The sequence below is a fragment of the Lepidochelys olivacea genome (assembly GCF_965140295.1).
Source record: "Lepidochelys olivacea isolate rLepOli2 genome assembly, chromosome: 28".
NCBI classification, from domain to species: Eukaryota; Metazoa; Chordata; order Testudines; family Cheloniidae; genus Lepidochelys; species Lepidochelys olivacea.
In genome coordinates, this window is record NC_140438.1 from 114,415 (window position 1) to 137,296 (window position 22,882).

The window sequence follows — 22,882 nt, forward strand, 5'->3', positions numbered from 1 at the left end:
CACTACATTAGCCTTTGTCCAGTCATCCGGGACTTCCCCGGTTCGCCACGAGTTTTCAAAGATAATGGCCAATGGCTCTGCAATCACAGCCGCCAATTCCTTCAGCACTCTCGGATGCAACTCGTCCGGCCCCATGGACTTGTGCACGTCCAGCTTTTCTAAATAGTCCCTAACCACCTCTATCTCCACAGAGGGCTGGCCATCTACTCCCCATTTTGTGATGCCCAGTGCAGCAGTCTGGGAGCTGACCTTGTTAGTGAAAACAGAGGCAAAAAAAGCATTGAGTACATTAGCTTTTTCCACATCCTCTGTCACTAGGTACACTAGTTACACCAGGCCCTTCCAGTTTCACGCCCTCCCTTCGGTCGGGGGTGGTCGATAGCACTCGCAGGCCGCATGTGGGAAGGTTTATGCGGCCTGTGCCCTTTGGCCACCCCCAAAACCCCAGGGGTCAAACTGGGATTGGGTCTTCTCCCCACAAACTGGCCAAACACAGCCATTTGGTTATAGGACTGTTTAACTTTCTTAACAGCTTTCACTTCATCTGAGACCTTCTCAAAGCTATCCACGCTGGGTCTTTCAACAGGACAGTCAGTGGATCCATTCACAACAGAAAATTTCTGGCTGTTAGGAACTGAAACTTTCTTGATTAAATCACTTTCACACCCTTCAGTTGCAGTAAACTGATTGCAAAGACTCCATGAGGATTCCTTTCCCGAGGGCTTTTCTATGCAACAATTCACCCCCTCACAGAAATTCTGCTCTTACCCTCTTTACCTAGGGCTTGCTCTAGGGGAACACTTTCCTGAGCAACAACAGACTCTTTCTGGGTCTCCCTTACATCCAGAATTACCTCTGGCCCATCCGGCGGATTCCTACACAATCCCCTTTCAGGCAAACTTACAGACTTCCTAGATAAAAGGTTAGAAGCATTCTCCTTCCCTTTGCCACACACATGTTCAGGAATCTTTTCCTTCTTGCTACAGGTTTCCACACCCTCAGTAGGTAACACAATCACATCACCTTCATGCTCTCCTTGTGCCCCGGCTAGGATCTCACTCTGATTAGACAGAGTTGCTGCACCCTTTCCCAGCCACACATGAGCAACAGGCAAAATACAAGCACCAGAATTGTCTGGTCTCTGGGATTTTACATAGACACTGCTATTACCAGCAGGAGAGTGAGTGTGTGGGCGGGGGGGGAGTGGGGGTTGAGAAAACCTGGATTTATGCTGGAAATGGCCCAACTTGATTATCATACACATTGTAAGGAGAGTGATCACTTTAGATAAGCTATTACCAGCAGGAGAGTGGGGTCGGAGGAGGTATTTTTTCATGCTTTGTGTGTATATAATAAGATCTTCTACACTTTCCACAGTATGCATCCGATGAAGTGAGCTGTAGCTCACAAAAGCTTATGCTCAAATAAATTGGTTAGTCTCTAAGGTGCCACAAGTCCTCCTTTTCTCTTTACATAGACACTAAGTGGATGTGACCTAGTTACAGGGTCATTCTCCTGAGCAGACCCAAACTTAGGACCCTTCCATTCCTGGGCTTTGGCTGAATCCAGAACCAACTCTGAGACAACTGCACGACCCTCAACCATCACAGGCTGAAAGGCCCCTTCTGTCTGCTCCACAGACAAAGAAGAGCCGGACACACCTTCTCCTTTCCCAGACACACAGCTTGGGATCTCATTCCCCTGGTCCCAGCACACAAGGCTGGTCACAGACAACTGCTTGGAGATCAGGGTAGCTCCCTCCACAGGCAAGTCAATACCCCTGACAGACACAGGCACGTTTCCTTCCCTGTCCCAATTCTCCACCCAGCTAACAGGTAAGGTCCAGGGACACTCAGCTTCCACTCTCCTTGCCTTCCCACCCTGCTGACTAGACACAGCCATCAGCTAACAAGGCTGCCTAGGCTCATCCAGACTTTCCTTACCAAGCACCTTGCCACTCCCCACAGATCCCCTGCCCTGCCTGTGTCTCCCCCCGACTCAGCTGGGGTCTTATCTCCCCCCTTGCTCAGCACTGCCCTTGCTGTCCCAGTGGGGGTAGGCAGCGAGCTCGCTGCTTTCCTCACAGCATCAGAGACAGCGTGAGCCCCCTGAGCCCCCCCCCGTTCCGGTGTGCAAGGGGGCAGGGAGCATCTCTCTGTCCCACCCAGCCCCAGGGGTCTGGTTACAGGCAGGCAGGTAGCCTGAGCCTAGCCGCTCCTCCCTGCTGCCAGCCAGGTCATCTGCATTTTCACTGACCATTTCCCTCTCCGCCCCTGGATTCAAATTCAAACCCTTGGCCCTTACAGGAGTAAGGCCTGGATCCTGTCCCAAAGAGACAGTCACCCCCCAACAGGGTCTCGCAGCTGGTGTCCTGGAGAACCCTAACAACCAGCCAGCCCCACCCCTTCTGGGTCTGCACGGGGATCTGGGCCCTAGGCAGGGCGAGGGGCTTCGTCCCTGGGACCTTCACCCAGCTCACCCAGCCCCTCAGCATCTGAGGCTGCACCACCCGGGGCCTGACACCAGTTCTCTCTGTCCCAGGATCTCGCCACCCCAGGAATGTCTCTCCATTGACCATCACCTTCCGCTCCCACTGGGGGTCTGAGGGGCCTGGCCCCAGGAACCTCCACACAGACATATAGGCTGGGACCAGGAGTGGGAGCCTGTCCACCTCCCCACCCATCTGGCTGACGGAGTCTACGGCCTTGGGACCCAGCAAGGGAGCTAGACACCGGGGCTTTTCCGCAGGGTCCCCCGGTTCAAATCTCCAGCCTGCTCAAAGGCAGTGAGGTGGCATCCACATCCCCCCCCTCCTTAACCAGGGGCAGCAATTTCGTCTCGAGGTTCCCTGCGGAACTGGCCCCCTGGGGTCTATCCCCACTCACCCCGGGGAGGTCCCCTAGGCCTCTCCACCCCACCACCGCCAGTTCATGCTGCTGCTGCTTCTGCAGCTCTTTCTTGGGCTCTCGCTGTCCCTCACAGTCCTCTTGCTGTCTCGGACTCAGCTCCAATCCCGTCCGTCTCCGATCCCCCGATGGGGAACCCGATCGTGAAGACCCCCGTCTGGTCGGGGACAGGAGTCTTGGGGATGCCTGGCTCCCACTCCAGCTGCTCCCAGATCCTGCTATAGCCCCATTTGGGGTCAGGAATCTGTTCCTTAGAGCGGTCATCCTCCTCCAGCTGCACGATTAACTGTGCCTTGGTGAACTTTCCAATGCTCAACCCTCTCTTTCTGCACCGGGTTACAAAGTCCTTCTTCAGGAGACGGTGACAGGCCATCACTCCGCTCTTCCCAAGTCCCCAGGCGATGCTCTGGAATTGCTCCCCATGAAGCCAGGCAGGACTCTGGGGAAGTCTCCTCTCAAGGAGCAGCCTGCCTGCAGGACACACAGCTCCCCCGGCCTCCCCGTTCCTGGGTCTGACCTCGGAGCATTCAGCATCCTCTCTGGCCCTCCGTGCGCTTCCCGCAGTGAGTCCGCCCAGGCGGGGTCCTGGGGGGGCCAGAGGGTCCTGCCCCCCAACTCCGCAGTCAGACGGGACTCTCCGCCAGCCAGTAACACAGAAGGTTTATTAGACGACAGGGACATGGTCTAACACAGAGCTTGTAGGTGCAGAGACCGGGACCCCTCAGCTGGGTCCATTTTGGGGGCAGTGAGCCAGACAACCCCGTCTGCCCTTCACTCCATGTCCCAGCCAGCCCCAAACTGAAACTCCCTCCAGCCCCTCCTCCTCTGGGCTTTGTCCCTTTGCTGGGCCAGGAGGTCACCGGATTCCTTTGTTCTCCAACCCTTTAGCTCTTGCAGGGGGGAAGGGCCCAGGCCATCAGTGGCCAGGAAACAGGGTGTCGGCCATTCCCTGTGTCCAGCCCCCTGCACACACCTGCCCTCTAGGGCTCTGCAATGATCATACGCCCTTCTCCCACCCCCTAAATACTAAAGAACTGCCTAGGGGAAACTGAGGCACCCCTACACTATTCAGAGGAAACATTAAGAACAGTTCCACTTCGTCACACCCCCCCAACCGTCTCCGCCCATGCCCTGCGAACCCCCAGCCCCCAAACTGCCCCCTGCCCCACAACTCCCAGCTCCCCAACCGCTCCCTCCCCCGCAAGCCCCCAACCACCCCTCCCCCTGCCCTGCACCCCCCAGCCCTGCCAACTGCCTCCTTCCCTGCCCTGCGACCCCCCCAGCCCCCCAACCGCCTCCTCCCCTGCCCTACTACAACCCCCCAGCCCCCCAACCGCCTCCTCCCCTGCTCTGCGACCCCCCAGCTGCCTGCTCCCCCACCCTGCAACCCCCCCAACCACTCCTTCCTCTTCCCTGCAACCCCCAGTCCCCCACACGCCTCCCCCCGCCCTACTACAACCCCCCAGCCCCCCAGCCCCCCAACTGCCCCCTCCCCCTGCCCTGCAACTACCCAGCCCCCCAACCGCCTCCTCCCCCACCCTGCAAACCTCCAGCCCCCCAACCGCCTCCTCCCCCACCCTACTACAACCCCAGCCCCCCAACCACCCCCTCCCCTGCAACCCCCCCAGCCCCCCAACCGCCTCCCCCCGCCCTACTACAACCCCCCAGCCCCCCAAGTGCCCCCTCCCCCTGCCCTGCAACCACCCAGCCCCCCAACCGCCTCCTCCCCCACCCTGCAAACCTCCAGCCCCCCAACCACCTCCTCCCCTGCAACCCCCCCAAGCGCCTCTCCCGCCCTACTACACCCCCCAGCTCCCCCAACCACCTCTTCCCATACGCTGCAACCCCCCAGCTGCCTCCTCCCCACCCCTGCAAACCCCCCCCATCCCTCACCTCCAGCTGCAGAACTGCCCCCGCTGACCCTCCCTGGCTCCTCCCCCCCGCCCCCCCGGGAGTTGAGCAGCCGCAGGGTGGTTTTGGAGCCCACGTCGCGCTCGCAGCCGGCCGTCGGGGCCGCGTTGAACCTCAGCTCCGCTTCGTGGGCGTCTGGGCAGAGAGGTCGCACGCCCTCGAGTGCCCCCTGTGCGAATGGGGCTGCTCACGCTCACACCCTCCTTGTGCAAATGGGGCTGCTTCTGCTAGCACACCACTTGTGCAAATCGGGCCACCTGCCTTCACGCTCCCCGTGCACTCACGGATCTCCTTGCCAAGGCCCGAATTTTGCAGGGACCCGGCCGAGCTCACCACAGCGCAGGTGTGCAGGGGGCCCAGCTCCTCCACCAGGTCCCTCTGGGGCAGGACCCCCCTCCACTCGGGGGCGGAGAAGGGCCCCTCCCCCGGGTGCAGGGTCCGCACCGTCACAAGAGCCTTCAGCTGGCACAGCAGCCCCGGCCCTGTCCGCCCGGCCCCGGCCTCGGGGGGCACCTGGTACTTGTGTCCGGCCTGGTAGCTCTTGAAGACACGCTGGAGCCGTGGGCCCAGCATCTGCGGGGGACATCTCCTCCTTCCAGAGGTGCCAGGGCAAGGGGCCCCCAGGGCCACTGAGCCGTGGGGTCCCCTCCCGAACAGCACCTCCATCGGGCGCCGGGAGAAGCTGCCAGTTCCGGGGAGCCGGCCCCTGGCTGGGGGGGCCTAGGCCCCTCCCCAGGGGACCCAGGCATCCGGCTGGCCTTGCTGGAGGGAAAGGCGGCGCTGTTGGTCCCCGGGGACGCGTTGAGGCCCCGGATGATCTTCTCCCTGGCGCGGCTGGTGCCCCCCGGGCCCCCTGCCGGCCCCCAAGCTGCAGCACCAGCCCCGTCTCCAGGCCCAGCGGTACAACACTGCAAGGCATAGGCCGGCGAAGGCGACGTAGATGCAGCCCCGGCCTGACCTCCGGGGCAAGCGCGGCCACCGGCATGGGTCCATCGGCCTGGGGGTGAAGAGGAGCTCGGTGAGATGCAGCCAGGTCTGGGGTGGAGCACGGGGGATGTTTATACAGGGACCCCTGACCTGGCCCTGAAAGGCGGCTGGCTCTGGGGTGAGGCACAAGGAAGGCCATTGATGCTGGAGGCTGGCAGCGTTTGGATTTACCACCGGTCCCTAGGCTGGTGTCTGCTGCAAGATGTGGGGTGGAGCAGTGACCCCTGGCGGCTGGCAAGGAGAATGTCCCTGGCCCCCGCCAGGGCACACGGGGTTTGGGTCCCAGCCCCTCGGCCCAGGGGAGGCAGGAGCCGGCCCTGAACCCCAGAGAGCAGCAGGGGCCCTGCCTCCCACACAGCACCCAGATCCCTGCAGGGGGGGCATTAGCCGCAGGGCACCCACAGATCGGAGACGGGGCTTGGGGGGCATCGGAACTGGGGGGGGGGGGGATCTAATCTACCTTCCTCCTCCCCATACACATTTCTTCACCCCCTCCCCACACCCCTCCATTGTGCCATCCCCATATACCCTCACCCCCTCCATCCCCCATCCAGCCCTATACCCACCCTCCATTCCCCCAAAACATCCCTCAATCCCTATACACACCCCTCCATGCCCCCACACCCCTCCTCCCTCCATCCAGCCCCATATACCCCTCACGCACCCCTCCATCCATCCTCCTCACTCCCCTCCATCCCCCATCCAGCCCTATACACCCCTCCATCCCCCACATACATCCCTCACTCCCCTCCATCCAGCCCTATACACCCCTCAATCCCCCCCATACATCCCTCACTCCCCTCCATCCTCCATACAGCCCTATACACCTCTCCATCACCCCCATACATCCCTCAATCCCTATACACACTCTTCCATGCCCCCACACCCCTCCCTCCCCGTATACACCCCTCCATGCCCCCACACCCCTCCTCCCTCCATCCAGCCCCATATACCCCTCACGCACCCCTCCATCCATCCTCCTCACTCCCCTCCATCCCCCATCCAGCCCTATACACCCCTCCATCCCCCACATACATCCCTCACTCCCCTCCATCCTCCATCCAGCCCTATACACCCCTCCATCCCCCCCATACATCCCTCACTCCCCTCCATCCTCCATACAGCCCTATACACCCCTCCATCACCCCCATACATCCCTCAATCCCTATACACACTCTTCCATGCCCCCACACCCCTCCCTCCCCGTATACACCCCTCCATGCCCCCACACCCCTCCCCCCTCCATCCAGCCCCATATACACCCCTCACTCCCCTCCATCCTCCATACAGCCCTATACACCCCTCCATCCCCCCCATACATCCCTCAATCCCTATACACACTCTTCCATGCCCCCACACCCCTCCTCCCTCCATCCAACCCCATACACCCCTCACACACCCCTCCATCCATCCCCCTCACTTCCCTCCATCCCCCATACAGCCCTATACACCCCTCCATCCCCCCATACATCCCTCCCTCCTGCATATATACCCCTCCATGCCCCCATACTCCCATCCCCATCCCTGTACCCCTCCATCCCCCTATACAGCCCCACATACATCCCTCCTCCCCATTTACCCCCCACACCCCTCCATCCCCCCTCACCCCCATACACACCACTGTACTCCATCATCCCCCCACTCACCCCCCTCCTTCCCCCCTCCATGCCCCTCACCCCCCTTCCCCTGGCTCTCCCTGCCCCGGGCTCCCCGGGCTGGAGACAGAGACACAAACAGTCGCCCCGGGGGGGCAGGACTCACCTTGCCCTGCCCATTGGGTCCCTGGGAGCCGCCGCACCGCATCCGGAGCCTCCAGCCCCACCAGGGGCGCCATGGACGGGGGGGGGGAGAGGGGGCAGCAGGGAGACCACATGTGACCCAGCCACGCCCCTGCCTCCCTCAGCTCCGCCGGTACCCCTCACTCCCGACCCACAGCCCCTGCTAGCCCAGCCCTGGCCCCCCCAGCTCCGCCGGGGCCCCTCACTCCAGCCCTGGGCCCCCTGGGGCCTGTGCTGAGCCTGGGGTGTTGTGAGGTGAATCCGGGGGGTGTTTGCGCAGGGAGGGACGGGACGTAGCACGATGGAAACATTGCTTTTACTTGGCAGGAAAGTGCAAAATGTACAAAAGAGCCGGGATGGGGGGAGCAGGACACAAATACACAACAGGGGAGGTTCCACGACTCACAGGTTCCCCGCCAGTTGTTCAGACGCAAATCGCACATCCCAGGATCACACACACATACCCCAGCACCGGGTCACATACACACACACAGAGCATTGCACAACGCAGCATCGCACATCTCAGCACCCCACGCAAAACCCAGCACCCTGCAGTGTCGTGCACACACACAGCTGCCTCCCTCCACCCCAAGACACACAAATGCCAGTGTCCCCCAGTGCCCCCTGCCCAGGGCTTCTCTCTCTGTTTCACACACACACAGACACACACCTAACGGGGAAGGTACAACCCTCCCGAGTCGCACCTTTCCTCACAGGACAGTCCCACACAGTGTCACAGCCAAGGAGATGCAAGCTCAGCCGTTCACAGGGGTAAAACACACACACGCTCCTGTAACAAGCGCACAGACTCACACCCTGGTGCACACAGTCACACCCATCGGCTCCCTCCCACGCACGCACACACAGCGTCCGTCCAATCTGGTGAGATCTGATGGTCCCGGCAGGCGTGAACAAGGGAGAGACGGCGACCCCTCGGTCTTTGGCACATCTGTGCGCTCACTCACACACACACACACACGGCTGTGCGTACACGTAATACTATGCGGACGTACACACCCCTGTAACCCTGTTCACCATCCCTCCCTTCTCCAGCAGCAGAGAACCCAACATCGCTGCTCCGGGGGAGGGTAACACCGAGAGCTGGGACGCAGGGCCCCGGGGCCCACGGCGCAGCAAGCGGGGGGAGTCCATTGGTGTAGCCCCATGAGCCGAGCACGGGGGGACCCTTCAGGCCCCTCCACGGGTGCCGTGGGGCGAGGTCACTGTCTCGGCGTGGGCCCCACGGGAGGCTCCACTGTCCAGTGCCTGCAGCCCCGAGCCCTGGGCGTCCCCGGAGGCAGCCGGCCGCCCCCAGCAGCACCGGCCGCTGCAGGGTGGGCTCCAGGCGAAGCGCTCGGCCGCGCAGTAATAGACCAGCGGGTCCAGGCAGGCGTTGAGGCTGGTCAGGGCCATGGTGACGCGCCGGGCGGCGTAGGTGCCGCGGAGGAGCTGGCAGCCCTCCAGCGCCCCCAGCCGCCACAGCGTGTGCACCACCTGGGTGAGGTGGTAGGGGGCAAAGCAGAGCAGGAACACCGCCAGCACAACCATCACCGTGCGCAGCGCCTTGCGCCGGGCAGCCCGCGAGCCGGGCGCCATGCCCGGCGTCTCCAGCAGCCGGCGGGCGATGAGCGGGTAGCAGACGCCGATGAGTGCCAGCGGCACCAGGAAGCCCACGGCGGCGGCGAAGAGGCTGACCCTGGAGATCCGGCCCTTCCAGGAGTCGCTGGAGAAGTTCTCCAGGCAGGCCAGGCGCCCGTTGGGGAAGGGGCGGGTCAGGGGCCCCCGCAGTGTCAGGTACAGCACGGCCACGGCCAGCAGGGCCCAGATGGCCAGGCAGCTGGCCACACGGTAGAGGGGCCGGCGCAGGCGGAGCGAGCGGAGCGGGTGCACCACGGCCACGTAGCGCTCCAGGCAGATGCCGGTGAGGAAGAGGGAACTGCCGTACAGGTTGGCGTAGAAGAGGGAGCCAGTGATCTTGCACAGGGCCTCCCCGAACACCCAGTCGTTGCGCAGGGCGTGGTAGGCCACGCGGAAGGGCAGGGTCAGCACGAAGATGAGGTCGAGGGACGCCAGGTTCGCCAGGAAGATGTTGGCCGGGGCGGTGGCCGTCCGGGTGCGCAGGAAATACCAGAGCACGGAGAGGTTCCCGGCCAGGCCCAGCACGAAGACCAGGCTGTAAACCACGGGGAACAGCACGTACTGGAAGTCGGCCTGTTCCCCGCAACCTGTCTCGTTGGGGGGCAGTGCTGAGGCGTTCGCGGCCAGGGTCCAGCGAGGCTGGGAGGGAGGGACGGACGGAGGTTAAAACCCACACAGAGCTCGGCCGGCCCTCACTCCTGACCCGCAGCCCCTGCCAGCCCAGCCCTGCCCCTCCCAGCCCTGCCGGTGCCCCTCACTCCCAACTCTACGGTTGGCTTTGTGCAGTTACACGTCGGCTGGGGCCCAGTAATCTCCTTGTTTGCATCCCAGTGCAGGGTCCCGGGGAGGGCGGGGGGGAGAGGCTGTGTCCCAGGGGGCCCCATTAGCGCCCAAGAACTGAGCTCTCCCCCCACCCCCATGTGCAGGGAGGGGGCTGCCCCTGGATCCCAGAGCCCTGGGAAGAGCCCGGGAGGGAGCTGCAAAGGAGGATGCTAGGAATGCCCAAGGTGCAGGGGGAGGGGGCGTCTGCTGTGTGTGGGGAGGGGGCGTCTGCTGTGTGTGGGGAGGGGGCGGCCTGGCACCGAGGAACCGTGTCGCAACCCAAATGCTGCTTAACGGGATCTGCACCCTGCTGCGCACATAGGCGGGGCTGCCCGCCGCAGGAGGGGAGGAGGCCAGCGGGAACCCGGGGTCAGAGCCAGGCTGCGATGGGATGGGCAGGAAGAAATTTGGGCGCCAGTTGGCAGAGTGAGTTCCCTCTGCCTGCGCCATACCCCCCATCACCTGGCTGCCCACAGGACTCCTGGGTTCTCTCCCCGGCTTGGGGAGGGGAGCGGGGGCTGGTGGGTTAGAGCAGGGGGACTGGGAGCCAGGGCGCCTGGGTTCTCTCCCTGACTCGGGGAGGGGGTTTCCTGGGATAACTCTGGATGTTGTCATTCTCCATATAACACCCCCCCCCACACACACACATCCTGTTTAGAACCCTGCTCAGCCCCGTACCCAGTGGCAGGTAGGTGAAATGAGCTGCCCTAGGGACAGAGATTCCCGAGCCTGGCTGACCCCCGGGACAGGATACCCAGGGGGGTCAGGATGCAGGGGATGGGGTGACCCCCCACCTTGTGTCAGTTCTGGGGTAACCTGCCCCCAGGGGCCCTCTCCTTCCCCCACTGCATCCCACAACTCCTTGTTCCCATAGCAGGATGAGGGGACCCCAACCCCCTTCTCCACCATGGTGCCTCCCTCTGCCCTGTCTCCCCCAAACTCCCCACTCTCTGCTCAGCATCTCAGCAACTGGGTGGGGCTGCACAGCAGGAGCAAGCTCCCCATGGGTGGGACCTGCCCTCAACCCTACAAGGGACCCCTTCCCCCCACAAGTGTAGCGCAGCCCCAGGCATCCCGCCCTTCTCCCAGCTGTCCTAGATACAGGGATCCCCTGCCCCAACCCAACCCTTTCCCACCTGTCCCAACCAGACCACCCCCCCCCCACTCGTCCCCCGGACCCAGGGAGACCCACCGACCCCCAGTGTGGCTTTGACTCACCCCGTCCATGGGAACCAGGATCCTGCGGCTTCTCTGGGGAGAGTCCAGGCTCAGATAAACTGGGCTGCTCGACCCGCCTGTCCAGGGTGGAGGCCCAGGCGGGGTGGGGGGAAGTGAGAATACCCTAATCCCGCCCCTTAGCCAGGGAGGAGGTTCCCCAGCAGGGACGGGAGAACACCTTAACCCTGGGCAGACGATTTGCCTTGGCAGGGCGGGGGCTGATCCCCAATAAGACCAGCCCTGGGGGGCTGCCAGGGGTCCCGGCAAGTCATCGCTTGTGGCTCCCTGTGTTTGGTGCGAGGCTGCTGGCTCCATGGCCGAGGGGCACCAGGTCCGTCCCTGGGCATCTAGCGACCCTGCTGTTCCTGGAGCCAGCAGCTCCTTTCCCTTTGGGGTGAAAGCCCCCCCGGGGAGGGGGGGCCTCAGCCGATGGGCGTTACACCTACATACAGACCAGCCGCTGTCTGCCACCCGCCCCCCCGACCGAACACACACACAAGCACACACTCAGCCTCCCGCTCCCTCACAGACACAAATGCACACTGACGCTCTGCACACACACTCACAACCGTGTGAACAGACATCCTTGCACCACAAGAACACACACACTAACCCAAACACACGCGCGCCCCCCCCGCAGTTCAACACATTCATACCCTTTCTTCCTGCACACACTCTCATGCACACGCAATATGCCTTCACTCACACCTACGCCCTGTACACCTTACACACCTGCACCGACGCCCTGCACACCTCTGCTCACACCCACGCACGCCTCCCCACTCAGCCTGACACACCCAACCTGCGTTTTGCTGGCCTTTTCACCCCTCCCCCAACGTGGCACAAATCATTTTTGGCCGATTTGCCCGCAGGCCGGGCCAGGGGAGCGGGAAGCCCCCGTCTTGTGCCCACGGGGAGGAGGGGGGAGGCTGACGGGAAACAGCCCCAGGGCTGGGAAATTCCCATTATTAAGTAATCTGATTGTTTGCAAAATGCTTCCGGAGACCAGCTTCCTGCTGCTGTGGGTGTGACATTGCGGTGGGGGGGCGGTGAGTGTGGTATGTGACTGTGGTGTGGTCGCAGGTGAGGTGTGAGGGGGCGGGCGTGAATGTCATGTGATATGTGAGATGTGTTGGGCTGGGTGTATCAGGAGGGGGGCATGGCTGTGAGTGGTACTGTACGTGAGAAGTGGGCGGCATTGGGTGTGAATATGGTGTGCAACAGTGACGGTGGCCTGCGTGTGTGTGTGATTGTGATGTGTTGTGTGTGAGAGGGTGTGGCGTGTGCATGATCGTGGTGGGGTGCCGTGTGTGGCAGGTCTGTCCAACCCCAGGGGTGTTGTGTAACGTGCTGTGCGCGTGCAATGTGCTGTGCGACGTGTTGTGTGTGTGCGACGTGTTGTGTGTGTGAGACAAGGTATGTGCACGATGAGGTGTGTGCACACGTGCAACGCGTTGTGCGACGGGGTGTGTGTGCGCGTGCGACGTGTTGGTGTGATGGGGTGTGTGCAGGAGTAGGAGCGGGAGGGGGCCCAGGAGGGGGAGCAGGGAGGGTCCGGGGGCGGTGCAGAGGGGGGGCAGGAGAGGGAGCGGGGGGGAGCCGGGGGCCGAAGGGTCCGGGGGCAGTGCAGAGGGGTGACCCGGGGGGGGGGGTCTGGGGGAGGAGAGGGAGCGAGGGGGGCGGTGCCGGGGGATGGCCTGGAAGCAGGAGGGGTGGGGGGAGCAGGAGGGTCGGGGGGGGGGCAGGCGCCGGGGGGCCCAGGAGGAGGAGCGGGGAGGGGCTGAGGGGGGGAGCAGAGCAGGGCAGTGCCAGTAGGGGGGGGCGCAGAGCGGGAGGGGCCTGCGGGGGCAGGAGAGGGAGCAAGAGGCGAGGAGCGCGGTGCCGGGGGGGCCGGGGAGCAGGAGGGTCCGGGGGGGCCCAGGATGAGGAGCGGGGGGGGCCGAGGGGGGAGCAGAGCAGGGCAGTGCCAGTGAGGGGGGGCAGAGAGGGGGGGCCTGCGGGGGCAGGAGAGGGAGCGAGGGGCGCGGTGCCGGGGGGGCCTGGGAGCGGGAGGGTCTGGGGGGGTGGTGCTGGGGGTGGACTGGGGGAGGGTCTGGGGATGGTGCCTGGTGCGAGGGGGGAGGGGAAGTGCTGGGGGGGGCCGAGAGGAGCGGGAGAGCCGAGGGGGAGCGGTCCCGGGAGGAGGAGCCTGGGGGGACGACAGGAGAGGGAGCAAGGGGGGCTGTGCCGGGGAGTGGCCTGGAAGCGGGAGGGGCGGGGGGAACAGGAGGGTCTGGGGGCGCAGGCGAGGGAGCGGGGGGGTGGTGCCGGGGGGGGCCCAGGAGGAGGAGCGGGGAGGCCGGGGGGGGAGCAGAGCAGGGCAGTGCCAGTGGAGGGGGGTAGAGCGGGGGGGGCCTGCGGGGGCAGGAGAGGGAGCGAGGGGTGCGGTGCCGGGGGGGCCTGGGAGCGGGAGGGTCCGGGGGCGGTGCAGAGGGGGGGCAGGAGAGGGAGCGAGGGGGGCGGTGCCGGGGGTGGACCGGGGGGGGTCTGGGGGGGCAGGAGAGGGAGCGAGGGGCGCAGTGCTGGGGGGGCCTGGGAGCGGGAGGGTCCGGGGGGGCAGGCGAGGGAGCGGGGGGGGGGGTGCCGGGGGGGCCCAGGAGGAGGAGCGGGGGGGCCGAGGGGGGAGCAGAGCAGGGCAGTGCCAGTGGAGGGGGGTAGAGCGAGGGGTGCGGTGCCGGGGGGGCCTGGGAGCGGGAGGGTCCGGGGGCGGTGCAGAGGGGGGGCAGGAGAGGGAGCGAGGGGGGCGGTGCCGGGAGTGGACCGGGGGAGGGTCTGGGGGGGGGAGGAGAGGGAGCGAGGGGCGCAGTGCCGGGGGGGCCTGGGAGCAGGAGGGTCTGGGGGGGGCAGGCGAGGGAGCGGGGGGGGTGCCGGGGGGGGCCCAGGAGGAGGAGCGCGGGGCCGAGGGGGGGAGCAGAGCAGGGCAGTGCTGGTTGGGGGGGGAAGAGCGGGGGGGGCCTGCGGGGGCAGGAGAGGGAGCGAGGGGCGCGGTGCCGGGGGGGCCTGGGAGCAGGACGGTCTGGGGGGGGCAGGCGAGGGAGCGGGGGGGTGGTGCCGGGGGGGGCCCAGGAGGAGGAGCGCGGGGCCGAGGGGGGGAGCAGAGCAGGGCAGTGCCGGTTGGGGGGGGAAGAGCGGGGGGGCCTGCGGGGGCAGGAGAGGGAGCGAGGGGCGAGGAGCGCAGTGCCGGGGGGGCCTCGGAGCAGTAGGGGAGCAGGAGGGTCCGGGGGCGGTGCAGAGGGGCGGCCCAGGGGGGTCTGGGGGCAGGCGAGGGAGCGAGCGGGGGGGGGCCGCAGGGGGGCAGAGCGGGAGGCCGGTGCCGGGAGGAGGAGCCCGGGGGGACAGGAGAGGGAGCGAGGGGGGCGGTGCCGGGAGTGGACCGGGGGAGGGTCTGTGGGGGGAGGAGAGGGAGCGAGGGGCGCGGTGCCGGAGGGGCCTGGGAGCAGGAGGGTCTGGGGGGGGCAGGCGAGGGAGCGGGGGGAGGTGCCGGGGGGGGCCCAGGATGAGGAGCGGGGGGGCCGAGGAGGAGTGCCGGTGGGGGGGCAGAGCAGGGGGGCCTGGGAGCGGGAGGGTGCGGGAGCGGTGCAGAGGGGCGGCCCGGGGGCAGGCGAGGGAGCGAGCGGGGGGGGGCCGTAGGGGGACAGAGCGGGGGGCGGTGCTGGGGGGGCCCGGGGGGGCGGTGCCGGGGGGGGCGGGGCAGAGCACGGGGGGGCCGGTTCCGGGGTGGGCGGGGCAGAGCACGGGGGGGGCCCGGGGGGCGGTTCCGGGGTGGGCGGGGCAGAGCACGGGGGGGGCCGGGGGGCCGGTGCCGGGGGGAGCGGGGCGGGGCCCGGGTGGGCGGGGCAGAGCACGGGGGGGCCGGTTCCGGGGTGGGCGGGGCAGAGCACGGGGGGGGCCCGGGGGGCGGTTCCGGGGTGGGCGGGGCAGAGCACGGGGGGGGCCGGGGGGCCGGTGCCGGGGGGAGCGGGGCGGGGCCCGGGTGGGCGGGGCAGAGCACGGGGGGGGCCCGGGGGGCGGTTCCGGGGTGGGCGGGGCAGAGCACGGGGGGGGCCGGGGGGGCAGAGCACGGGGGGGGCCGGGGGGGCGGTGCCGGGGGGGACGGGGCCCGGGGGGGGGGCGGTTCCCAGCCGCCGCCGCCGCCCTGAGCTGGGGCCGGAACCGGCGCCTCACGTGAAGGTTCCGTTTCCTCCGCGCATGCGCGGGGCCGCGGCGCGGAGTTCTATAGCCAAAGGAGCTCTAAACTTTGCAAATGCGCATGCTCCGGACGCCGGCGGCCTCTTGCCCTCGTACAGCGCATGCGCCAGAAGCTGGAGCGCGGGAGAGGGGGCGGAGCTCCCTAAAGCGGCGGCCGTAGGGCGCAGGCGCAGAGACTTGGCTACAGCGGCCCCGCCGGGACGAACGGCGTCAAGATGGCGGCGGCAGCGGCCGGGGCCTCCTGCTCGGCGGCGGGGAGCAACGGGGGCTCCGGGGCCGGCGGGATGGAGGTGGACGCGGCAGGTACCGGCCCGCCGCGGGCGGGGCCGGAGGAGGCCAGCGAGACCCCGCCCCCGCCCCTCGGGCCACGCCCCCTCAGGAACCCCTCCGCGTGCAGACCCCGCCCCCGCCCCTCGGGCCACGCCCCCTCAGGAACCCCTCCGCGTGCAGACCCCGCCCCCGCCCCTCGGGCCACGCCCCCTCAGGAATCCCTCCGCGTGCAGACCCCGCCCCCGCCCCTCGGGCCACGCCCCCTCAGGAACCCCTCCGCGTGCAGACCCCGCCCCCGCCCCTCGGGCCACGCCCCCTCAGGAACCCCTCCGCGTGCAGACCCCGCCCCCGCCCCTCGGGCCACGCCCCCTCAGGAACCCCTCCGCGTGCAGACCCCGCCCCCGCCCCTCGGGCCACGCCCCCTCAGGAACCCCTCCGCGTGCAGACCCCGCCCCCGCCCCTCGGGCCACGCCCCCTCAGGAACCCCTTGCGCGCAGACCCCGCCCCCGCCCCTCGGGCCACGCCCCCTCAGGATCTCCTCCAGGCCTAGACGTCGCCCCCTCCGAGATCCCTCTCGCCCCGCCCCCTCAGAGGCCCCGCCCCCTCCTTTCCCCTCAGGCCCGCCCCAGAGTGGCCTTGTGCAGGCCACACCTCTTCCAATAGGCCACGCCCCTATGGGACTCCTCCCCCTTCCCCTTGTGCCCAGCCCCTGAAAGACCCCACCCCCTCCCTATGGGGCTCCGCCCCTCTCATGGGCCCACCCACCCCTGCCCCAGTCTGCCCTCGAGGACCCCCCCCGCGGGGCAGGGACCCCAGAGGTGTCCAGTGGGGCTCACTGCCCCGCCCCGATTGTTTCCCTCCCCCCCGCTGACCGCGTTCTCCCCCCCTCAGTGCTCCCCACCGTCATGGCGTCGGGCGTGACGGGCAGCGTCTCGGTGGCCCTGCACCCGCTGGTGATCCTCAACATCTCCGACCACTGGATCCGCATGCGCTCGCAGGAGGGGCGCCCCGTGCAAGGTACCAGCCTCCGCGCCTCACCCGCCCCGCTCAAGCCTCTGGGTGGCCCTCCCGCTCCAGCAGCCGCCAGCCCGGGGGTCCCCCGGATGCAGGCCAAGCCTCCCGGCGTGACACCCGGCTGGGTCCCGTCCCAGCGCTGCTCTGAGGACCCCTCCCCCTGTTCCCTTCGCGGCTGCTCTTGGGAGTCAGGGCACACCTTGCCCCTAGACCTCCGGTCCTGCCGGGCTGGCGGGGGCTGTGGGGGCATCTGCTGCTTAAGGCTGCATTTGTGCCCCGCACCCCCACTGAGCCAGGGAGGGAGGGTCCAGCCCGTAAACCAGCGGGTTCCTGTGGTCTGAGGGTCCAGGCCCGTGATTCCAGCCCTGAGAGGGTCCTGGCTCCCCGTGACACCCCTCCACCGTGTCTGCCAGTGATCGGGGCGCTGATCGGGCGGCAGGAGGGCCGGAACATCGAGGTGATGAACTCCTTCGAGCTGCTGTCCCACACGGTGGAGGAGAACATTGTCATTGACAAGGAGTACTACTACACCAAGGAGGAGCAGTGTGAGTGCGCACGGGGGAGGTGGGGGGGCTGGCGGGCCGCCCTCCCTGAGGCGACTGCATGGGCACAGTGCGGAGGGGCCTGGTGCTACAGGGCAGCAGTAACAGGGCCCAGCAGCTGGAGTAGGAATGGGGGTGTGATGCTTTGGCAGGGGGTCAGTGTGTAACCAGGGGCGTAGCGGGCAGGGCAGGGAGGGGATTTTCCCTCTGCACGCAGTGTCCAGTCCCGGTGTCTGCATTTTAAACGGGGGGGCAGGAAGGAGCCACACTGCTGCTTCGGAGGCTGGGGAAATGTTCTCCAGTGAGACACTTACCCACCTGGCTGGTGTTCTTTGTCAGCAAGCAGACAGGGGGCTGATTTGGTGATGGTATGAAGTCCCTTCATGGGGAGAAAGGTGACAGGGGAGAAGGTACCAGGTACGAGAGCATGAGCAGAACAAGAACTGGTGGAAGCTAAAACTAGAGCAGTCCAGGTTAGAAAGAGGGGGCAGATCCCCAGCCGGGAGGATGAATCCCGGGGCACGGGGGATTCCCAGTCTGGTGATGGTTCCAGGCCAGGCCGGAGGCTTTCCAGCCAAACACGACGCGGGGGAACTGGGTGAGAGCTCTGGACTGCAGAGCTCAGACTTGAGGATCGAATGGGCCCTGCTGACCTGACTGTCTGTAGATCCCTGAGTTGCGGGAGCTGGTGGGGGCTGGGTTCTGCCCTCCCACCCCGCTAACCGTGCTCCTCTTTGTCTCCACCACCCAGTCAAACAGGTCTTCAAGGATATGGAGTTCCTGGGCTGGTACACGACGGGTGGCCCCCCGGACCAGTCTGACATCCACGTCCATAAACAGGTCAGCCCTCACTCCTCTCCCAGAGCCGGGGAGAGAACCCAGGAGTCCTGGCTCTCAGCCCACCCTGCTCTAACCCATCAGCTCCCCTCCCAGAGCCGGGGAGAGAACCCAGGAGTCCTGGCTCCCAGCTGCCCCTGCCCGCCCACCACTAAGCAATAGTGGGAGCTGCCATTTCAAAGTCCCAGAGTCCCTCTGACCCCATGTGACAGGGGAGGGACCCCCCCCTACATTGGGGGTCTTTGGTGGAGCCCCTGGGTGCTGGCAGCCAGTGTGCAGTGGGGGGGACGGGGCCTGACATTGACACGCACCATGCTCATGGTCGCCTTTCCCCGAGCCCAGGTGTGTGAGATCATCGAGAGCCCCCTCTTCCTGAAGCTGAACCCCATGACCAAGCACACGGATGTGAGTATCCCCCTCCCCCCCACTAACAGCCTGATCCAGAGGTGGCTGCCTGGGGCCCGGTCAGTAGGGGATCGGAAACCAGCCTCCCACCTGCCCCAAGGAGCGAAGTCTGGCTTGAGGGCATCTGTCCTCCCTGCCCCCTGCAGCTTTGGCTGTGTATGGAATTTCCCTTCACTTCCTGTCTCAAACCACCACTCAGTAGCCCTCGTGCCCCACCCCAGAGGGGCCACGTCTCAGTGTCAGGTGAGAGGTCCCTGTAGAACCAGCCCCCACGCCTCACCCCAGAGGGGCCACGTCTCAGTGCCAAGCGAGGGGTCCCTGTATGAACAGCCCCTGCGCCCCACCCCAGAATAAGTTGCATCTCAGAGCCGGGTGAGGGGGCCCTGTATAATCAGCCTTGTACCTCACCCCAGAGAGGCCGTGTCTCAGCCTGTCCTACCCCTCTCGCTGTGGGGCGAGGGCGTCTGGGTGCAGCGTATCAGGGTATTTCTTGCTCTGTGTCCCCAGCTGCCAGTCAGTGTCTTTGAGTCAGTGATCGATATCATCAATGGAGAGGTAAGTACCTCCCCCCAGCCCCCCCCGCTGTGTGTGTTCCCTAGGGGGAGGGGCTGGTGCCGGCCCAAAGCCCCCTGACCCCCCCTTGCCCCCAGGCCACCATGCTGTTTGCGGAGCTGACCTACACACTGGCCACAGAGGAGGCAGAGCGCATCGGGGTCGACCACGTGGCCCGAATGACGGCGACCGGCAGCGGGGAGAACTCCACAGGTGAGTGTGGGGGTGGGGGGGTAGGGGAGGACTCCCCAGGGGTGCGCGTGCAGGGGACATTGGAGATGGGGGACTTCAGGGGTGAGTCTCCGGGGGGCGGAGCCTCCTGACCCTGCCCTCTCTCCCCCAGTGGCTGAGCACCTGATCGCCCAGCACAGCGCCATCAAGATGCTCCACAGTCGGGTCAAGCTCATCCTAGAGTATGTCAAGGCCTCAGAGGCAGGTGAGGGCCCGGGCTGCGCGTCTCGACCCCCGCTCCCTCCCATTCCGTTCATCAGGGCCCCCCATTAGCTCCGGCACCCGCCTGGTGCGTCGGGGCCCTGGGCTGCGCTGCCCCCTTAGCTCTGACACTGATCCCATGGCCCTGGTGTGTCAGGCCTGGGCTGCCCCCCACCCCCCGCCAGGTGGGGCAGGGTCCATGGTGCTGCCCCTTTTAACTGTCTCTCCCCTGCCCCCCCAGGCGAGGTGCCCTTCAACCACGAGATCCTGCGTGAGGCCTATGCCCTCTGCCACTGCCTTCCTGTCCTCAGCACCGACAAGTTCAAGACCGACTTCTATGATGTGAGGGCAGGCTGGGGCATCTGGGCTGGGGGGATGTTTGTGGCGGGGCGGGCAGGGGGGCGAGCAGGGGTTGGAGGGTGTCTGGGCCAGGGCAGGCAGGGACCGGGGTGGGAGCATCTCTGCTGGGGTTGCTGGCAGGTGGGAAGCCGTCTCCCTAGTGCTGGGGTGGGGAGGTTGGGGGGGCAGGAAGCAGTCTCCCCAGGGCTGTGGGGGGCCGAGAGCATCTCACTAACCCCCTTGCCCTCCCTTCCCCCCACAGCAATGCAACGACGTGGGGCTCATGGCCTACCTGGGCACCATCACCAAAACCTGCAACACCATGAACCAGTTTGTCAACAAGTTCAACATCCTGTACGACCGGCAGGGCATCGGGCGTCGCATGCGCGGGCTCTTCTTCTGATCCCTCGGCCTGGGGGGCGCGGCCCCCTTCCCGGCCCTCTCCCCTCCCCGCCAATAAACTCCTGCTGGAGAGACGCTGGTGCCTGCTCACTGCTGCTCTGGCCACGGGCTGTGCGGGGGCAGGCTCCCCACAGCCCTGCCCCCCCCCGGACAGCAGCCGCTGCTCCCCCTGGCCTCACCCCGCCCCTGTGAAAGCAAGTTACAAGTCGACACCCCAAGCTTGCCTGCGACACCCTCCCCTTTCATATGGCACAAGGGTGCAGCGAGGGGATGCTGGGCTGGGTTAGCTCCAGTGTTGGGCTCCCCAGAGAAAGGGCAGGAGTCAGGACTCTCAGGCTCTATTCCCTGCTCTGGGAGGGGAGTGGGGGCAGGGAGCCCAGACTCCTGGGTTCTCTCCCCAGCTCTGGGAGGGGAGTGGGGTCCTCGCATTCGCCTTGATGTGTGCTGTAGCTGCGTTGGTCACAAGCAATGAGGGATACAAGGCGCAGGAGATCATATCCAACTAACCTCTGTTGAAGAGAGGCCAGCTTTGAGCTCATGCAGCTCTTCCCCAGGCCACCTTGGGTAGAGCTGGGCCCCTGCGAGGAACTGCCCCACACTGAGGCGTCACGGGAGGAGGTGTTAGAATTGATAAATCCAACACAAATGAGTCACCCGGACTGGATGGCAGCCCCTAAGCCTTCTGAAGGAACTCAAATAACAAATGCAGAACGCTACCTGTGAGGTGTAATCACACATTTAAAGCCACTTCCGGACTAGCTGAGTGGCCGAGAGCTCACAGGACACCTGCTTTCAGTCTAACTTCAGTCCCAGGCCCAGTGGTTATTACTAGACCAAAGGCCAGTATTATCAGACAGAGATGAGCATAACTTGTTGGGGACAAGCTGTTTGAGGGGGTCAATAGGCACGTGGACAAGGGGATCCAGTGGATATAGTGTACTTAGATTTTCAGAAACCCTTTGACAAGGTCCCGCACCAAAGGCTCTTATGCAAAGTCAGCTGTTATGGGATAAGAGGGAAGGTCCCCTCCTCAATCAGTAACTGGGTAAAAGGAAACAAAGGGGAGGTATAAATGGTCAGTTTTCAGAGGGGAGAGAGGTGAATAGTGGTGTCCCCCAGGGGTCGAGCTGTGACCCCTCAAGAAAGAGATCTTGGAGTCATTGGGGATAGTTCTCTGAAACGATCCACTCAACATGCAGTGGCAAACAAGCTACCCCAATGTTAGGAACCCTTAAGAAAGGAATAGCAAGACAGTAAATATCATGTCACTATAGAAATCCATGGTAGGCCCCTGCCTGGAATATTCGGTGCAGTTCTGGTCACCCCATCTCTGAAAGGTTATATTAGAAATGAAAAAAGGTAGAGAGTAGGGCAACAAAGGTTATTAGAAGTATGAAACAGCTTCCATATGACAAGAGATTAAAAAGGCAGATATTATAGAAGTCTATAAAATCACAGTGGGTTTGGAGACAGTAAATAAGTGTTATTTACTCCCTCTCATAACAGGAACTAAGGGTCACCCAGTGAAATTAATAGGCAGCGGGTTTAAAACACACAAAAGGAAGTATTTCTTCACCCAATGCAGTGTCAACCTGTGGAACTCCTTGCCCCAGGATGTTGCAAAGGCCAAGACTATAACAGGGTTCAAAGAAGAACTAGGTAAGTTCCTGGAGGACAGGTCCACGAACAGCTATTAGCCAGGATGGCCATGGCTGCAACCTCCTGTTTTGCATGTCCCCAGCCTCTGACTGCAGGAAGCTGGGAGTGGACAACAGGGATCACTTGGTACCTGCCTGCTCTGTTCATGCCCCAAGGCTCTGGCATTGACCACGCTCAGTGGACCTGACCCTGTTCGGCTGTAGAAGTCATCCAGGGGGAGGTAGGACCAAGCAAACCTGGACCAGCCCTGACAGGTGGTGTTTGGCCAACCTGCCCCTACCAACCTCCCTTGGAAGCCTGTTCTGCAGCTGAACTCCCCTTAGAGATGGAGAGTGGCTGCCAACACAGTGCGCGTGTGTGTCTCCACCCTATTTGTACCCCCTTGTGTACTTATCCTCACCCCACCGGCCCATGCCATTCCCCCCACGGTAGAGCAGAGCATGGAGAAGTGAGGTGCCTACGCTCACCCCCAGCTCTCAGTCCCAGGCGAACATCCTACACCCAGGCCCATCCTTCCGCTCCTTGGTTCTAGCCCCCAGTCTAGGGCTTTCACCCAGTGGGGCTGGGAGCCAGGGTGCCTGGGGTCTAGGACCTGAGGGGGGATGCAGGGAGCTACAGCCAATTCCCTCAGTGTAAACAGAGCCGCCACCGGGCCCCTTCAGACCAGAACCCAGCAGTATTGGGTCTGGCCCAGGGGTTCAGGCCTGCAGGCGGGGCAGAGCTCCTTTGCCCCACAGAGCAGAGAGGCTGGGCTCAGCCCTGCCCTTCAGGGAGATGGGGGGAGGTGCTCGCCCGCCAGCCTGGACAGGAGCTGCCTGGTGAGATGGGCCCCCATCTCTGCCCCCAGTTTCACAGCCCCTGCTGGGAGGCCATGCTCACACCACCCCCTGCTGCCCCCCAACCCTGCTAGCAGCTCCTCACCCGCCGTCCAGCTGCAGCGCTG

At 65.0% G+C, this 22,882-nt stretch overlaps 2 protein-coding genes across 2 annotated transcripts; one reads left to right on the forward strand and one right to left on the reverse strand.

The window, feature by feature from the left end:
- Positions 1 to 7,890: 7,890 nt before the first annotated feature.
- On the reverse strand, positions 7,891 to 12,811 carry LOC311514006 (lysophosphatidic acid receptor 6-like). Its single transcript, XM_084616262.1, has 2 exons — positions 11,261 to 12,811; positions 7,891 to 9,859 (listed from the first exon to the last, which is right to left on the reverse strand). Exons 1-2 carry the CDS (start codon positions 11,573 to 11,575, stop codon positions 8,771 to 8,773), a joined length of 1,404 nt encoding a protein of 467 aa, XP_084472388.1. The 5' UTR covers positions 11,576 to 12,811; the 3' UTR covers positions 7,891 to 8,770.
- Positions 12,812 to 15,608: 2,797 nt separating this feature from the next.
- Positions 15,609 to 20,355, forward strand: COPS6 (COP9 signalosome subunit 6). Its single transcript, XM_084616378.1, has 10 exons — positions 15,609 to 15,790; positions 16,649 to 16,774; positions 17,185 to 17,316; positions 18,065 to 18,153; positions 18,493 to 18,555; positions 19,063 to 19,110; positions 19,206 to 19,320; positions 19,451 to 19,543; positions 19,781 to 19,881; positions 20,141 to 20,355. Exons 1-10 carry the CDS (start codon positions 15,703 to 15,705, stop codon positions 20,279 to 20,281), a joined length of 996 nt encoding a protein of 331 aa, XP_084472504.1. The 5' UTR covers positions 15,609 to 15,702; the 3' UTR covers positions 20,282 to 20,355.
- The last annotated feature ends 2,527 nt before the right edge of the window (positions 20,356 to 22,882 follow it).